An 18,235-nucleotide genomic window follows, 5' to 3' on the forward strand; every position below is an offset into this window, starting at 1 on the left:
TCCCTGGCCTGGAACCCTAGATGTGCTGAGCCAGCCACTGAAACTGGGCATGGTGGCACAGACCTATAAACCCAGAGCTGAGGCAGGCTGAGACAGGAGAGAGGATCATTACGAGTCCAAGCTACAGAGCAAGACCTTGTACCAAATAAATAAGAGATTTAAAAAGGAAATATATGTAGATCTGTGATTCTTTATTTAGAAGTACAAGATTTGAACAGTTGTAAATACCTAAAAATTTTCAAATCTGACCTGAGCTAATATAGGGCTACTTGGAGTCTTTCTTCATCTCACTTCATGTGACTATACATTTGCTACAGAAACAGTACTTGATTGCTGATACTATAGAAGATGTCATTAGGGATAGTCTCTAACATTCCGTATGTTTACCATATTTGTTTTCTTGAATGTGGCAAATATTACAAATTGAGAAAATTTTATATTAAGATGACCCTACTGATGAATTTAACTAACTGTATTATAAAGGCCTGATTTTTAGTTTTAGTTGTAAAATATCCTTTAAAATTATTATCACTTTATTCTTATTGCTCCATTGATATGAGATATAAATGAGGTTTGTTACATTCAAACCTTATACTTTTTTAAAGTCCTGTACTGCATACAGACCATTAAGCTTCTCTTGCTATTTTTGTATCTAAGTAAAATAGTGTAATAGTATGTGTTAGTATTGAATTATTTTAAAATATTATATATTGAAACATACTAATAGTGTGGATCAACTTTTATATTAATTCAGACTTAAACATGTTAACATGAGGGGACAGACTTGTATTATTCCATACCAACTGTGTTTCAGTAATTGATTTACCAAAATTATTTTCTTGCTAGTTGGAAAACACTTATTTTTAGTGACTGAGTAGCCCCTAAAAATATATTAAGATCCTGGATCATTTTACTGTGTTCTACTCAGAATAAGATTGTGTTCTATCAAACTTTTAATGATTTGAAATGGTTGCAAATGTTTCCTCTATGGCATGATAGATTTCCTGCATATATTTATCCTACACAAGCCTTTTGCAGGTAAGGTTAACTTCTTTACCTTCTACAGGTAAGGTTAATAACATAGAGAGAGGGTCAAAGTGCAGAATACACAATTATTGACTTAGTGACAACTGAAAGTTTACTGACAGATTTTTTTAAAATTCATACGTTTTCCTTTGCATGCACAGATATCAATATGATGGATATCCTTACAACACCATCGATGGCGAAGCCTAAGCAAGATTATTCAAGAACCCCAGGACAAGTATTATCGCTCATCAGTTCTTTAGGATTTGTAAGTTCTTGTTATGAAAACTCACATGATATACCCTTTCATAGTCATCCCTTCAAATTTATAGTCCCCTTTAAAAAAATAAAAATAGATGTAAGTAACAAGCATGAGGTTAAATTTCATTGACACTTTGTCAGTCTCAATGGCACAATGGCCTGTGTAAACTTAGGTGGTATTTTTGTGAAGAATGCTAAATCTTAGTGTTTCTTTTTTTCTCACACTAATAGTTCACACCAGTTGCAGAAAAAAATCAAGACTCTGCAGACATCCTTTCAACCCACCTATCAGAAACATCACCGCTTTCTAAAGGATTAATTTGTCCCATGTCTATAGATCAAAAGGAGACACCTTATTCTAGCAAACTACTAAAATCATGTGAGTACAAAAAAGTAGTTTATTACACTAAGTATGTTTCTTAGGAAAAAATTATTTTTCTTTTTCTTTTTTCTTTTTTCTTTTTTTTTTTTTTTTGTGGAGCTAGGGATTGAACTCAGGCCCTTGCGCTTGTCAGGCAGATGTTTATTCCACTGACCTATCTCCCCAACCTCTCAAATGTTAAAATGTCTAATGTCAATATAATATTTTCAAAATGCAAATACTTCAACCATCTGTGACATTCCTATATTTCATTATGTAAATGCCATTTCTCACCAAAGTGGTGGCAGATTTGCAAATCAATAGAAAAAAAGGTCTAGCTAATGTGATAACCTAGAAAATTTAAATGATCATTAGTTTAATTTCCCTATATTGTGTCTGTGGAAATCTTAGAGAATATAAACAAGTACCTGCAGTGTTATGGATGTCTGTATAATTATTTCCAAAAGTTTTTGTGGTAGCTTAAATTTAAAAACTCATAGATATTTTTGCATTCAGTAAAAGACATAGGAAGGTATAGAGGAGATTAGCACAGTATAAGCAATCCTTTGAAATGAATCTGACGTGGAGGAGTAGGATGGTTCTATGATGGCCAAACTGCATCCAGAAAGACAAGCAAGAACTTATAGCTTCAGTTTAGCAAAGAGACACTAGCATATCCAACAGCATGGAGCTAGTGCACCTCCAGACAGTAGGGAGTGAGTGTACTGTGTGAGAATGAGAAGTATATACAATAGGAAAGGAAGTTCAGTAAAGTATATTGGGAAGGAGCAGATGTCATTACAGAGATATATAGAAAACTTGGAGCTATCAAAAGTTCCAACATAGAAAATGGTTTGATCACAAATAATCTTTAAGGAATAACTCATTAGCAAATATGCAATATGTACACAACATTTGATTAAACGTTAAGTTTCCCTGTTACTGACAGAAGGCAGCTAAACAGTTCACGCCTATACATCAGAGTCAGTGTCCAGTGAGTTGCCAGAATTACACTGAGAGGATTTGAACAATGAAAAGAAAGTTGGATTACATGGGCCTTGAAACATTCCTTTCAACCCTAACCCTAACCCTAAAAAAAAAAAGAAAGAAAAAAAAAAAGAAACACTCCTTTCAACTTTAAAGTTCTAAGACTTACTTACCAGGTCAAAAATCTGTAAGACTTAGAATTTCCTTGAGATTGCTTCTGTGGTCTCAACTTTGGCCAGAAGAATATCAAGTTCACCAAGGACACTTGGGAGGTTTTTCAAGGACTTGTTGAAAAATATTTTCAAGTCTTACTGAGAATGCTGATATTTGCAAATAAATAAGAATATATGAATACTTACAATAATTTTTCCTACTCAAAAAAGAAAAACAGTTCCTTGAGATTGAGGTCATGTTCAATCTTTAAGGAAAAGAAAGCAAGACATCTGAATCCTTTCATCTATGTGTAAAATCTTGACATACATATATTATTACTGTATCTTTAGCAGTAGCACAATTGTTGGCCATGTGTGATGGCAAAAGATTGAGACAAGAGGTCAGCAATTTCACAGTTCATTTGGGCAACTTAGGAGTCTTATCTGAGAATTTAAAAAATTGAAAGGAACTAGGGATGTAGCTCAGCACTACCTCAATTCTGTTCCTAATACCACCAAACACAAAGGACATAGTTGTCTTATGCCTACTTATAAGATGATGAACAACCATTTTTAGTAATTTGCATGTATGATAAAGGAGTATCATTGTTAGCCACTGTATGATTATTTATTTGCTTTATCCCATTACATTACAAGAATCCTTTATGTGGGGAATGGCATGGGTATCAATGGTAGATCACTAGCCTAGCATGCTGAAGGCTCCAAGTTTGATCCTCAGCATGAAAAAAAAGAAAGAAGAGAATGGGAGGGAAAGTAGGTCACTCTGGATGTCTATGATCCATTTCCATGAGCATATAAATTGCTGCATTACAATAAAATATAATTTTAATTAGAAACAGATTGAATTGAGTAAATTTAGTTATATTCTAACCATATTTTTTTTTTCTTTTTTTTGGTACTGGGAGTTGAAGTCAGGTCCTTATGTTTACCAGGCAGGTGCTGTGCCACTGAGTTACATTCCAGGCCCCATTCTATCCTTATTGCACATCTGGGTATAGTATATCAGTAATTCTCTTTTATCAAGAATAGTTTCATATTGGATTTAAAAAATGCCAAAGTGATTCTAATTACCATATAAAAAATTCTCTTGTGCTGGTTTTTATTCTAAAACTGTTAAAAGAATTAAAAAAAAAAAAAAAGAATTTTTTTGCTCTAAACTTTAAAGCAATATTTACATTGTTTAAAAAAAAGCCCTTCTGAAAAAAAATATATAAGTCTAAATCTAATGAGAATAATAGCAGAAATTCTTTTTTTTTTTTTTTTTTTTTTTTTTTGTGGTACCAGGGTTTGAACTCAGGATCTTGTGCTTGCCAGGCAAGCACTTATTCTACTGAGCCATCTCCCCGGCAAAGTAGCAGAAATTCTTGCAGCCATATTGTGAAGGACTGTATTTACAAAGAAATACTTCTGAAATATGATAAATAATCTGCAAATATTCAGGTTCAGTAAAGAACTACAAAAATATGATATAAGCTTTAATATTTTCTTCCCCCTACAGGTCTTGAAACTCTTGCTTCCAACCCAGGAATGCCCATGAAAAGTCTAACTTCTAATCTACTGCAGTCTAGGAAAAGGTTGGCCACCTCTAGTGCCAGTAGTCAGTCCCACACTTTTGTGTCCAGCATGGAGTCAGAATGCCACAGCAGCCCCAAATGGGAAAAGGATTGTCAGGTTAGAAGGACATTTATTTTAACCAAACCAATTATGTATTTCAAATTCATGACAAAAACACTATACCTTTTAATGTAAATCCCATAAGGAAATCAAATTGTGACCTGAATAGCAGCCAGGGTAATATCAAAGATTCTTTTTTTCCCAGAGATGCTGTCAAATTTTTAACAATTTCATTTCTCATTCAGTTGTGAAATTTCTCTTCCTTGATATGTAATGATTAAGCTACTATAGTAAATGATAAAATTTGACTGTAATTCTCTTCCATGGCAGTTATTAGCATTAGTTTTTACCCGTACCTCTTTTTATGATGTTTTCCATCAGTTTTTCTTTTTCTGCCTTTCTTTTTTTTTTTTTAATGTATTTAGTACAGGCTCTACAGAGTCTCACTATGTAGATCAGACTCATAGTGATTCTCCTATTTTCAGCCTCCCAAATGCCAGAATTACAGGTGCGTGCCACCATGCCCAGTCTCAATCACCCTCTTAGCACACCCCATGAGCGGGGTTGGCACACTCTGGGCATCGAATCCCAGTCTCTGCGTCTGCATAAGCAGGTGCTTTAATCCGCTGAGCTATCTGGCCAGCCTTAGTTTTTCACCTAATAGACTAGTAACTCTTCAGGAATAGCTTTTAAGTAGTGAAGGTGATGTAATATGGGTGTTATGTTACTTCTTATATTCTAGAAAGCATATTATATACTATTCTAAACTACACACAGCCTTACCTTCTTCCATTTCTGCCACTCTGAGGAATTTAGTAATCAACTTATAATACAGCTTCCCAAGTTATAATCAGAAAAATGATAGTGTACCATGAGAGACTCTCAGCTAACCTTGTCCTGCTCCTCAAATACATTATTTTTGGTATTTGCAAACCAGTGAGATGTAATTCAGGACAATTTTTTGGTTTTTGTGATTTTTAAGGGGCCAGGGATATAGCTCAGCGGGACAGTGCCTGCCTGGAAAGCACAAGGTCCTGTTTTATTCCCAGGACCAAAAATAAATAAGATTTTAAAGTTTGATACTTGTACATCAAAAATAGGTACTTTTAGTTACTCAAGACTGACTTTAATTGAATAATTATAAACAAATTCTGGTCACCCTGTACCAACTTGCAATGTGTAAGTATGTATGAGCATGTGAGCACCCACAAAAAGTTCGTTTTCAATTTTCAGGAAAAACATTTTATCAATGTATCAGTGTTATTTGTGTTGAAAATGAACTTTAATTCCTGTTAATTTTGGCTATAACTTTTTTAACTAGATTTCATCCCCTCTGCTTTCTACAATTCAAAACAAATACATTGAATCTTGTGTTATATGTGTATAATGTAGCTGTAACCTAAACCTGCCTAAATATATTATTTGTTAATTTGCCCCATTTACTCATATATAAAAATAAGTATTTGTGGATAACTAGTTTAAATTTTAGACCAGTGTTTCATTCAGAAGAATCTAAGATTTTAATTGTTTATATTGTTTTTTTAATTCCCTATTATCATTGTTGTTTTGTTCCATTTGAAAGTGGGAATAAGAAGAATAGCAATTTATGGGGTTATTTATCCTACCTATGTAGACAAAAGTTAGAATCTCAAAGATTTTCAACCTTTTTTTTTTTTTTTTGGTACCTGGAATCAAATTCATGACCTCGCGCTTGCCAGGCAGGTGCTGTGCCAAGCTATATCCCTGGCTGGACTCTCAACTTTTTTTTTAATTTAATAGTTTTTATTGATATTATGATTTCAAGTGTTGATTAAACCCTTTTTTTTTTCTTTTCTGTGGCCAGCTCAGCCCACCCTGGGGTGCCAGGGGATCAAACCTCGGTCCCTGAGCTTTGCCTAAGCTTGCCTAAATAGGCACTTTAGACCACTGAGCTATCTTGCTAGCCCCTTGAATCTCAACTTTATATGAACTAATAAATATTTTTTTCTCCTCTTAGGAAAGTGATGAGGCATTGGGCTCTACAATGATGAGTTGGAATGCAGTGGAAAAGTTATGTACAAAATCTGCAAATGACATCAAGACCAAAAGTTTCCATAAAAAGGGTCTTGAGTTGGCCCTTTCTCCAATTCATAACAGCAATGCCATTCCTACCACTGGAGGATCTTGTGTAACCCTTGCTAAAAAATGCTTCTCTGGAGAGGCTTCTTGGGAAGCAAGAGCACTTGATGTAAATAACGTGAACAAGGCCCCTGACACAGGACAGTCTGATTCCCAGCAGTCACATCAGTGGGCTCTGAATTCTAGTGATATACCTGAAGAGCCTCTTGGGAAAAGTTTAAAAAGAAATTTTGAATTGGTTGACTCTAGTCCCTGTAAAGAAATTATACAACATAAAAAAAATTGTGTAGAGAATGAGCATGATAAAAAGCTTCGAGGTTGTCATACAAATCAGAGTACAGGCTTAACAGCTGAAGTCCATGGTCTTAAGTTATCGGTGTATAGGTGTCAGCAAAATGACTGTGCTAATAAGGAGAACATCACCTGTTATTTTACTGATAAACAAACACCAGAAAATTTATCTGCACCAACAATAGCAAAAAACCTTATGTGTGACCTAGATGAAGACTGTGAAAAGACTGATAAGAAGGAACACATGGATTCTAATTTTTTATGTTGTGATGATGATAGAGCACCCAGAAGCATATGTATGGACTCAGATTCTTCTTTTCCTGGAATTTCTGTCATGGAAAGTTCATTAGAAAGGCAGCCCTTAGATGCAGTTAAAAGCATCAAAGAATCTTCTTTTGAAGACTCAAATATTGAAGATCTCCTAACTGTATCACCAAACTTCCAAGAGAATACCTTGCCAAAAGATGATGAGCACCCTGCTGTCCAAGATAGCAACCAAAAAATGTTAGCTCCTTCTTCAGAGGCCTTGAAAGCGTTAGCTCTCTGTAAAAGAAATGCTGTAGCTTTTCGAAGTTTTAATAGTCATATTAATATATCCAATAACTCAGAACCATCCAAAATGAGCATTACTTCTTTAGATACAATGGATATTTCATGTGCATACAGTGGCTCATATCCCATGGCCATAACTCCTCAGAAAGAAAGATCCTCTGTGCCATATCAGGTATAGTCTTTGTTTTTAACACTTGTTTTTTTTCCCATCCCTAAAATACAGGAGAAAAAAAAAAAAAAAAACACTTGTTTTTTGGATGTAGAAAAATAAAGTATTAGAACAGACACTTGGCTGGTGTGATACCATACACCTGTGATCCCAGAACTGTGACAGGTTGAGATAGGAGGACCATGAGTTCAAGTGCAGCCTGGGGAACTGAGTGACTGAAAGACACCATCTCAAAAAAAAGCAGGAGATTGTCACTCAGTGTGAAGGTCCTAGGTTCAATCCCAAGTGAGTATTTAGGGGAGGACAGGCAAACAACACATTTGTCTCAGCTAAATTTTATAGTATTAATTATGTGATTTTGTTCATGAGACTATGGATTATTGGAAGTTTTCATGTTTATTTAGCTTCCTAACTGTGTCTTATTTGTATTGCTCTGTATACCTTCCTAAGAAAATCCAATCACATATTTTCACAGCAATACTATGTGATATCAAATTAAAGTCTGTCCTTTAATGTTTTCCAAGGACATATTTGGATAATCTCTTCTTCAAAGAAAAAAGTTGAAATAGATTTTTCAAATATTATTTTGTTACTCCATTTCATTTATAAACCAAAAAAATTTTTTTTCTTTCTTTGCAGAAATATCATAATACAAAATATGTAAACTCTGAACTTGGATTATGAGACTTGGGTTTTGTGATAAGACTTGAATTTTCTTTTCTTTTCTTTTTCTTTTTTGAATTGTTTTTTAAGGGAGGTTTATTTTTGAGACTTGAATTTTCTAACCAGAACTTAAAAGCCCCTTCACATCAGAGCCTGGTTTCTTTAAATGTCTGAGGGGATAAAATGGTATTGTTAGACAAGTTACCTTAAAACACCTTAAATCTCATTTCATACAAGAGATTATTTATATTACCTTGTATACTGTGCTAATTTGTTATTTGTCAGCAAAATCCTTTGTCAGCAATTATTCTTCAGTTGTATTAAGACATGCTATCAAGAAATTTTTGTGTATTTTCTCGTAATAATGTATTCCAGGTCTTAGTGAAATAATTAAGCAAATGAACTTCTACATATAAGGACTTTTTGATAATTATAACTAGTTATGAGTCCATTTTCAAATCCTGGATTAATAATTTAAGTACAGTCTATCTTTTATGCCTAACAGCCCATGATCTAGCAATATCTTTTCCTTGTAAAAGAAATGAGAATATTTGCTGTCACTTAAACTCTTTGAATTAGCAGACCCCAAAACAGATCAAATGTGGAACTTCATACCGAACTCCAAAGAGTGTGAGAAGAGGGGCAGCTCCAGTAGATGATGGGCGAATTCTAGGAACCCCAGACTACCTGGCACCTGAGCTGTTATTGAGCACAGCCCATGGTAAGCAATGCATGTCTCAGACTTTGAACTGCTATCAGTGTATTCTTTTTTTAAAATATTTATTTATTTATTTAGTGTATGTGTGTGTGTGTGTGTGTGGCCAGCTCAGCCCACCAGGGGGCTGGGCTGGCTGGCATGTGGTGCTGGGGGATTGAACTGCGGTCCCTGTGCTTAGCTTAGCTTGTTCTAAGTAGGTGCTTTAGACCACTGAGCCATCTCACCAGCCCCAGTGTATTGTCTTTTAAGGCAAAATTGTTTTGAGTTTCTTTGGTAGTTAGATTATCTAAAGTATGAGAAAATGGGTGGCTGGGGAGATGGCTCAGTGGAATAAGTGCTTGCCTAGGAAGCACAGGGGCCTGAGTTCAATCCCTGGTTCTGGAGAAAATAGGCTCACAAAATACTCTTTTCTCATCTATTTGGCATTTATTGTGAGAAAAGAAAAAAGAAATAGCTATTCTCTGCATATGTAAAACCAAATACTGAAGGCTATAAGGCCATTTATGTTTTACCTTCAGTGGTTTTGCTTTCTTTGGTTCAGTCACAGTGATCCACCCCCCACCCACTTTGTCATCTTTGTTCTAAACATTTCTTCACGTCTGGTCTATAATGCTCATGACTGCAATGTGAGACTTACACTTCTGTTCAATCTGCAGAATCCTATTCCAATTTATAAGTGACCCACACTTATATATGCTCACCAAGATAGCCAAACCGGAAATGAATCAGCCTTCAAAATGGTACATCCACCTTCTTTTCCTTTCTCTGTCTTAAAAGTTTTCCTATATTAAGTAAACTTTATTCTCTAGTCTTGATTTAGCAGTTACCACAACTGAGTAGCTCAGTGCAAAAACAATGTGTTGGGACTGTGGAAGCTAGAAGTGCAAAACCAAGGTGTGCTTCCTTTATCACTCCTATTCCTTCATGGTTTGCTGGCCGCTTTGCCTTGCAGATGCATCATTTCAATTTTGCCTTTTCGTATTGTTTTTCCCTGTGTCTCTGTCATGGTGTGACTTTTAAAAATATTTTTATTTATTTACGTGTGTGTGTGTGTGTGTGTGTGTGTGGCCAGCTCAGCCCACCAGGGGGCGGGGCTGGCTGGCATGTGGTGCTGAGGGATTGAACCGCTGTCCCTGTGCTTTGCTAAGCTTGTTCTAAGTAGGTGCTTTAGACCACTGAGCCATCTCACCAGCCCCATGTCATGGTGTGACTTTTTTAAGGATATAAGTTATGTTAAGTAGGAGCCTTCCCTAATCCATTATAACCTCATCTTAACCTAGTTAATTGAATCTGCAATGACCCTGTTTCCAAATAAGATCATATTCTGAGGTACTGAGTCTTATGTTTTAAATAAGCTTTTTTGAGGGGCACAAATCAACTCATAACATGAATTCCTTCTACATTTTTTGTTGCAATACTGGCGACTGAACCCAGGAACAACTGAGATACAGCCCAATACTTTTATTATTTTTGGAAACTGAGTCTCAGATGCTCTGACTGGTGTCAAACTTGTAACACTCCTGCTTCAGCCTCCTGAGTAGGCAAGACCATAGGTATGTGCCTTGGTGCCCACCTCCTACATCTTGATTACTTTCTTTTTTCCTTTAGGTTCCTTGGTGATCATCTGTTTCATCCTCCCCATTCCAACTGCTACACCTCTTCTATTTTTATTTCTTTCCGGTTTTTATCTCCAGCCTTTAGGCAAGTTTTTGTCTTCCCTTTGCTGCCTAACTGCTCAAAGCTTGCCTCTTTTCTTTACTTGACTATTTTTGTTCTCGCAATATAATTTTATATCAAGGAGTTAACAAAACCTTCCTGTCACCAGAGTCCCTATAGTCAGATCTCACAGTTTCTCCTCAGTCTCATTCCTCTTACCTCTGTGGACATTCTTTAGTTGCTTCTTTCTCTCTTCCAAGTGTAGTTCTCGGGGACCTGCTGGTTAGTTCAGTTGTTTAAGCGCCTGCTCATGCAAATGCAGTCAGGCACAGGACACCTTGATTCAATCCCCATGTCCACCTGCATTACCAGCCCTGCCTTAAGGCAGCTTGAGCCAGCCAAAAAATATTAATAATAATTATTCCCAAGTATAGTTCTCCTTTTTCTCAGTGGGAGTTTGATACCCGAGAATACCAAACTCTCCAGATGCCCAGGTCCCTTATATAAAATGGGACAGTATTTGCGTGTAAACTATACATAGCCTCCCATATACTTCCCATATACCAATCACCTCTGCAGTACTTAAAACACCGAATGCAATGTAAATACTATTTAAGTAGTTGTTATATCATTTAGGGAACAATAGTAAGAGGATGTAGATGTTCAAAACCAGTGATTTTTCAAATATTTTCTATCCATGTTTGGTTGAATTTGTGGATATGTAACAGTAAATACAGAGGACTACAAAGTTCTTCTAGATTCTGCTCTATGCTATTATTTCCTACACATATTCCCTGTTAATCATACATCATTCCCATGATGATTCCCAGATCCATCTCTAATCCTGACTTTCTCTGGACAACAAACATACATCTAAACTGCCTACTTAGTATTCTACCAATCTGCCAAATATTTCAAGTAAAAAATGGGCTTCTTATGTAGCTTGCTTTGTTTTGTTCAGTAACTTTCATCATGTTTATGATGACTGGCATCATCCCTAACATTCAGACATTTAAATCTAGTTACTTAAATCCCTGCTGTATTTTTTCACCTATGCTATATTCTCTATAAGAAATTTGTCTTTCTCTTTCATCATTTAATGGCCTTCTATCTAATCTCAATTTTATTGTTGTCTACCATGGTTGCCAACAGATTTTCTTTCTGAGCCAAAATACAATTTGTTTCTATCCTCAAAAGACTATAGTGTCCCCCCTCTGAGCTGCTAAATAAAATCCTAATTATTGGTCATGACATTTGCGGCTCTTAGTTCTCAAATTAGTCTCAGCTTTCAACAAATCTAAATTGTTGTATGCCCTATGTTCTTTTAAAAAAAAAAAGATACTAAGGATTGAATTCAGGGTCTTCACATTGATCTAAGTCCTTACCTTTATTTTTTGTTTTGAGGCAGGGTCTTGCTAAATTGCCCAGGCTGAGCTTAAACTTGTGATCTTCCAGTCTGAGCCTCCCAGAGTACAAGGCTTTACTTACAAAGATGTGCCACCATGTCCAGTTCCTATTCTGTTTCTTAATAAAATGTATTGTAATATCTCAGTCTTGTTTTGTACATGTACTTTATGTTGAGAAAAGCCAGTCTCATAATCTTTCAATCAAATTTCTTTTCATCATCAGTCCAGTATCAAATCTTCAGTGAAGCGCTTTTTTAAAATTTAGTTAGTTGTTTTGTTTTTTGTTTTGTTTTTGGTGGAACTGGGGATTGAACTCAGGTGCTTGCGCTTGCCAAGCAAGCGCTTATTCAACTGAGCCATTTCCCTGGCAGTGAAGCTCCTTTAATCAAACACACCACCTATGTTTTTGGGTTTTGGGGGTTTTTGTTGTTGTTGTTGGTTTTGGGGAGTTCTTTTTTGTCTTTTGTATTTTTGAGACAGGGTCTCAACATGCAATTTAGGCTGGCCTTGAGCTCTCTTTATAGTCCAGGCTACTCTCAAACATGCAAAGATCCTTTTGCCTCAGCAAAATCCCAGGTGCTGGGATTCCAGGTGTGCACCAGCTTGCCCAGCTTTACACCACCTTTTTAAAGCTGTTTGAAGCTCAGGTCCTCCCAAGGGCTTCAGTACAACTCAGTGTTACAGCACTTGTGTAGTACACACAAGGCCCTGAGTTTGATCCCTGCACTACAAAAACAGCCAAAAAAGTTATTCTGTGTTGCAATTAGTTGTGATAATTTTTTTCTACTACAAAAGCTTGAGAAAATTCCTTAAGTAGAGAATGTGAGTCTTCTGCCTTCTATATAACATGCCAGAATTTCTTGGAAGCACTTGTTGCTATTCATCTTGATAATACTGAAAATAGACATGTTTAATATTCCTTTTCTTTATTAGCCAAAGCAAGTAAATGCTGATGAGCTCTTACAGGTTTTTGTAGTTTCCCTTTGATTAAGTCAAAGACTTGCCAGCCTACTCTGTTATGATTAGCATTACCTTAACATAGGATACAATATAAGAATCTTACCTGTTTCAGTGGGACATAGCTACTGCAACTAAACCACATGCTGTAGCCTCATTGACAGCCTCTTGGGTGACCTGTATAGTCTCAACTCTCAGCCATGCTGAGATTTTTTTTTTTTTTTTTCTTTTTTTTTGTGGAACTGGGGATTGAACTCAGGCCCTTGCACTTGCCAGGCAAGCACTTATTCTGCTGAGCCATCTCCCCAGCCCCTCTTTTAATTTCTTGATCATATTTTTGTTTCAGTTCTTTTAACGCTATTAAAATTATCTGTTTTGTGTCTCCCAGAATAGGCTGTTTTCTATTTGGGGGGTAAAATACTTTAATCATCTTCCTATCCCTTCATATCTGGTATTCTACCTAGTAATGAGGGAATGAATTCATAATTTTATGTATTATACCTAACTATTATTTTCTTATATGCAGGATTTCTAACTTCGGGTAAGTAAACTCTATGAAGTCAAATGGAAAAAAGCACATTAAACCAAATAGTCAAAGTATAAACAGATCACATGGGATAATTTTTTTTTCCTTTCATCTCATTTATGAACTATAAAAATGGACTTCTGTACTCTAAGCAGTGAGACTCCAGAGATTGTTTTCTTTGTGAAAAGACATGTAGACATGTAGCATTTTAAAGCTTAAAAAAATAGCATGAAGATACACCTTTTCATAACAACAGAATACTTGGCAAAAATGTTACAATTAGCAATTGCAAAAAGGCTTGAATTTTCTAAATCCTTTAATTCCATTGTCATTAGAAAATATGGAGGGTATAGTGGCACATGCCTATAATCCTATCACTCTAAATATGAGCTGGGGATATAACTCATTGTACAAACCCTGAGCTCAATCCCTACTACCACAAGAAAAAAAAAAAGAGTATAATAATATCAGTATTTCCTTACCAATTTCAAAAATGAATTTTAAATTTGTAAGATAGTAATATAGAGCAAGTTTGCCTTTTCTCAAGCCAATAATATAATTGCTAAGACACATCATAGTATGTGATCTTATTAGACTTTGACTTATGTCAACATATATGTGGGGAAATCCTGTATGTTTTTAACATGAGTACATATGGCTGAGCAGGGGAAAGATTCTAATTTCTAACTTGAGTAAAACAAAAATTATTTCCTGAGTTTGTCCTGGTGTCCTATTATTTGGCTACATTATCTAACCCATTACAGTAATTCTTTCTCAGTGCTGCTTAAGAGATCTACTAACTGAGGTGATTGGTGTATTTTTATAGTAATAACTCTGAAAACCTACCAACTCTTAGCATCTTATGGTCCTTAAAGGGAAAATGAGATTATGTGGCTTGCAGGCAAAAAGCAACCTAAATGCATGCAGTCTTTTTTCCTATTGCTACTTCTTTTAAAATGGGATGATGGCAACTGCTTAACTATTGTGAATTTTGTGAAATTGTCTGTTTTTTTTTTTTTTTTGAGGGAGGGTCTCCCTATATAGTTAAAGCTGGCCTTCAACTTTTTTATGTAGCCCAGGCTGGCCTCAAACTCAAGGATCCTTCTGCCACACCCTGCCAAGTGCTGGGCTGAAACTGCTTTTAAAAGCAAATTTGTTGGCAAATTTAACACTGCACTAGAATTCTTAATCTAAATTTATATTGAAGTTAACTGATTGTGAACTAAAATTAACCTTTGCCTAGGAAATGCTTTATAGATAAAAGAAAAATATAAATTAAAGAAAAAATACAAAGAAAAATATATTAAAGAAAAATTAAAGAACAGTTTATAATTGTTCAAAAAGCTGGATATGGCAGGACATGCTTATAATCCCAGCTTTCTGTGAGACTGAGAAGGATCACAAATTTGACCCTATCTGAAAATTAAAAGGCTGGGGATGTAGCTCAGTGCAAAAGCCCTGGGTTCAATCCCTAATACTCACCCTCCCTCAGCAAAAAGATTATTAAAAGATCTTTTATAGCTGGTTGTAAGGCACATACCTGTGGTTCCTGATACTCAGGAGGCTGAGGTGAGAAGTGCCTTGAGCCCAGGAGTTTGAAGCCAGCCTGGGCAACACTGTAAGACCTCATCTTAACAAAAGCACTTTGTATATAGCTGTTGCTTCCAATAAAGATGTTATTTAGAAATCAGTTTTACCTATTCATCTAAACTTATCTCCTAATTATCTCCTCCAGCCACAGTTTAAATGAATATTTTTATTTAACTAATTTGTTCTTCTGTATTCTTATAAAAGCCACAATTGAATGCTCTGTAAAATAGGGCATCCCCTAATTATTAGGCTAGCTTCTAATTAGTATTAATGTTGCCACTTCATCTCATACCTTGTATGAAACAAGTGGAATATGAAATAATCATCTGGATGTAATCATTTCATATATAGTAGTTTATCTTAGAAAAATATTCATTATGTTAAATGTATTTTCATTGTTTTAGGGTTTAGAACACATAAATTATCCAGAATACCAGAAGTTATTAATAATTGGAAATAAATGGTTTTGACATTGCTTTCTAACTGTGGTAACTGCTAAGCTAAATTTCTTGGGAAATAAATAGGAAGATAATGAACACATTGTGTAAAGGTAATTTAGCATTTCTATAATTTATGCAAACAGCCAAAATCTTTAGGTAATGAATGCCTTATGTTCAAATGTTCATGTACTAATGTTTCAACTGATCGAATATTTGTAGAAAGTACTTGCAAATGTAGCTTATTTCTTCTTAAATCCAGGTCCTGCAGTAGACTGGTGGGCACTTGGAGTTTGCTTATTTGAATTTCTAACAGGAATTCCCCCTTTCAATGATGAAACACCACAGCAAGTATTCCAGAATATTTTGAAAAGAGGTGATGGCTTTTCTCCTAATAAACTAGATTCAGTATTTCTCTGTAGTTAAAAACAGTGATTAAAAAATTCTTGTGTATTTGTAGACATACCTTGGCCTGAAGGTGAAGAAAAGTTATCTGATAATGCTCAAAGTGCAATAGAAATACTTTTAACCATTGATGATACAAAGAGAGCTGGAATGAAAGGTAAGGTTTTATGTTAATAAATTCTTACCCTTGATTTGTTCCATGTGGTTATTAGTAATAAAAATATCAAGTTTTGGTACATTGTTACATAATCTGACTGCTAAATTATAAAAAGATAGCTCCATTTATTTCTGCCCTCTAGATATACATTAATTTGTGTTCATTCCATATTAAAATTCAGTGCAGGCAAGTTGTAATATTTATACATGAAATTAAATTTTGTTACTCTCAAGGACATAACCAGAAACTATTTTAGTCAGTATCCTAGATTATTCATAGCCTGATAAAACTAAACATCAGGGCTAGCCAGATAACTCAGCAGATTAAAGCGCCTGTTTAGGCAGATGCAGGGACCGGGGTTCAATCCCCACGTGCCTTGCTGGCCCCATTACCAGGACGCGCTGAGACTAGACATGGTGCATGCGCCTATAATCCCAGCACTTGGGAGGCTGAAAACAGGAGGATCACTATGACTCCGAGCTGTGTAGTAAGACCCTGTAGACCCTGTACTAAATACATTAAAAAAATAAATAACAAATATAGAAATGTGTTCTATGAAAATCTTTTATAATTTCTTCACCTTTTTTCTTATAATACTAGGGACTAACCCTAGAAGTACAATAAAAAGTAAAGCATTATTAGCAGAGGCAGGGCAAGAGGATCACAGGCTCAGGGCCAGCCTGAGCAGATTAGCAAAATGCTGCCTGAGAAAAAGGAAATATATTAAAGAGGCTAAGGAGCAACTCAGTGGTACAGCACCCATGAGTTTGATCCCCAGAAATACTGTCAGGATATAGTATATGTGTGAAAACAATAAAAGAAAGCATGATCAATATATGTGCAGATGTCATCATGGGGGAGGATGAAGCCTAGTAAAAGCAAAAGCATCAAGGATGAGCTTCCTGCTAAACATCTGCCTACGTCTTCTCATCTTCCTGCTAAACTTACGTAGGACAACAGATAAGTCTAAAGACTAGTGCTGGGCTGGGGAGATGGCTTAGTGGAAATAAGCGCTTCCCTGGCAAGCGCAAGGGCCTGAGTTCAATCCCCAGTTCTGCAAAATAAAAAAAAAAAGACTGTAGTGATATAAAAAGGTCACTGAGGTGCTAGAATGAGAACTGTAGAATTAGCCATGGAAGATGAGCAGTAGGGAAGTTGTATCAGTGAGCAAGAAGCAAAACAAATGTTCTTGAGTAGGCGCCTGCCTACTAAGATAGGGAGAGATATATGTAAGACATTTTCTTTGTAATTCCTGAAAGCAGTACTGAGGTAATGGTATCATAATATGCTGTTTCACTTTACATTTTTCCTAGAACTGAAACATCACCCACTCTTCAGTGATGTGGACTGGGAAAATCTGCAGCACCAAACTATGCCTTTCATACCCCAACCAGATAATGAAACAGACACTTCATATTTTGAAGCCAGAAATAATGCCCAGCACCTGACCGTATCTGGATTTAGTCTGTAGCATATAAATGTCCCTTCTGTTTAACCTTGTGTTATAGAATAAGGTCCACAATTATTTACTCTGCCAGATGTAAGGGGGATAAATATCATTATTTTACCTGGGTCAATGAGTTTTAATATAACAGCTTTCACAGAGGTAAAAGGTTATAAGGAATATAACCAGTAATTTATCTTAGTCTCTGTAAATGTTTAAAGTTCTTTTGATCATATTTATTTGTTAATTGCACTTTATGAAAATGTAAAGCATCAAAATTAGAATGACACTATTGCTATATAGAGAGCGAGCTACAACCTGGATTTTCTGTTTCTCTGTTGACTTCAGTCCATCCCTCAGTTTGATATTAAAATAACAAATGTACAATTCCATTTCAATTTAATTTACTTGCATAAGATGCCTACAAAAACTGGTCTCAAGGGTTATCTCTTAAGGTAACATTTGTATCCTCAGAAATGTAGCTGGAAGGAATTCTTCACTCCTTAGTATAACTCTTTGGGTAATAAAGATTAAACAAAAGGACTCAAGTTCTAACTTGCTTTACTAGTGACAGCTTTGCTGACTTGATTGCTTTTGGTGCTTGCCTCTTTAATATCTATTTGTTTAAAGTAATACTAGAAAGGTTAAGAGTGGTATACTGTAATTTTAATAGCTTTTCCAATTTTAATAGAAAATGTGATGCCTTACATGTTGTCATTTGCAA

At 35.5% G+C, this 18,235-nt stretch overlaps 1 protein-coding gene across 1 annotated transcript in view; it reads left to right on the forward strand.

The window, feature by feature from the left end:
• The window catches only part of Mastl (microtubule associated serine/threonine kinase like), a 34,832-nt gene extending 17,021 nt beyond the window's left edge, over positions 1-17,811 (forward strand). Inside the window, exons 5-12 of the mRNA XM_004641877.3 lie at positions 1,188-1,294; positions 1,519-1,666; positions 4,307-4,479; positions 6,419-7,555; positions 8,798-8,936; positions 15,768-15,881; positions 15,966-16,067; positions 17,381-17,811. Of these exons, the coding sequence (XP_004641934.1) occupies positions 1,188-1,294; positions 1,519-1,666; positions 4,307-4,479; positions 6,419-7,555; positions 8,798-8,936; positions 15,768-15,881; positions 15,966-16,067; positions 17,381-17,538 (2,078 nt within the window). The 3' untranslated portion in view covers positions 17,539-17,811. The remainder of the gene's footprint in view (positions 1-1,187; positions 1,295-1,518; positions 1,667-4,306; positions 4,480-6,418; positions 7,556-8,797; positions 8,937-15,767; positions 15,882-15,965; positions 16,068-17,380) is intronic.
• The last annotated feature ends 424 nt before the right edge of the window (positions 17,812-18,235 follow it).

Source organism: Octodon degus, unplaced genomic scaffold, assembly GCF_000260255.1.
Source record: "Octodon degus isolate 3935 unplaced genomic scaffold, OctDeg1.0 scaffold00145, whole genome shotgun sequence".
Classification (NCBI taxonomy): domain Eukaryota; kingdom Metazoa; phylum Chordata; class Mammalia; order Rodentia; family Octodontidae; genus Octodon; species Octodon degus.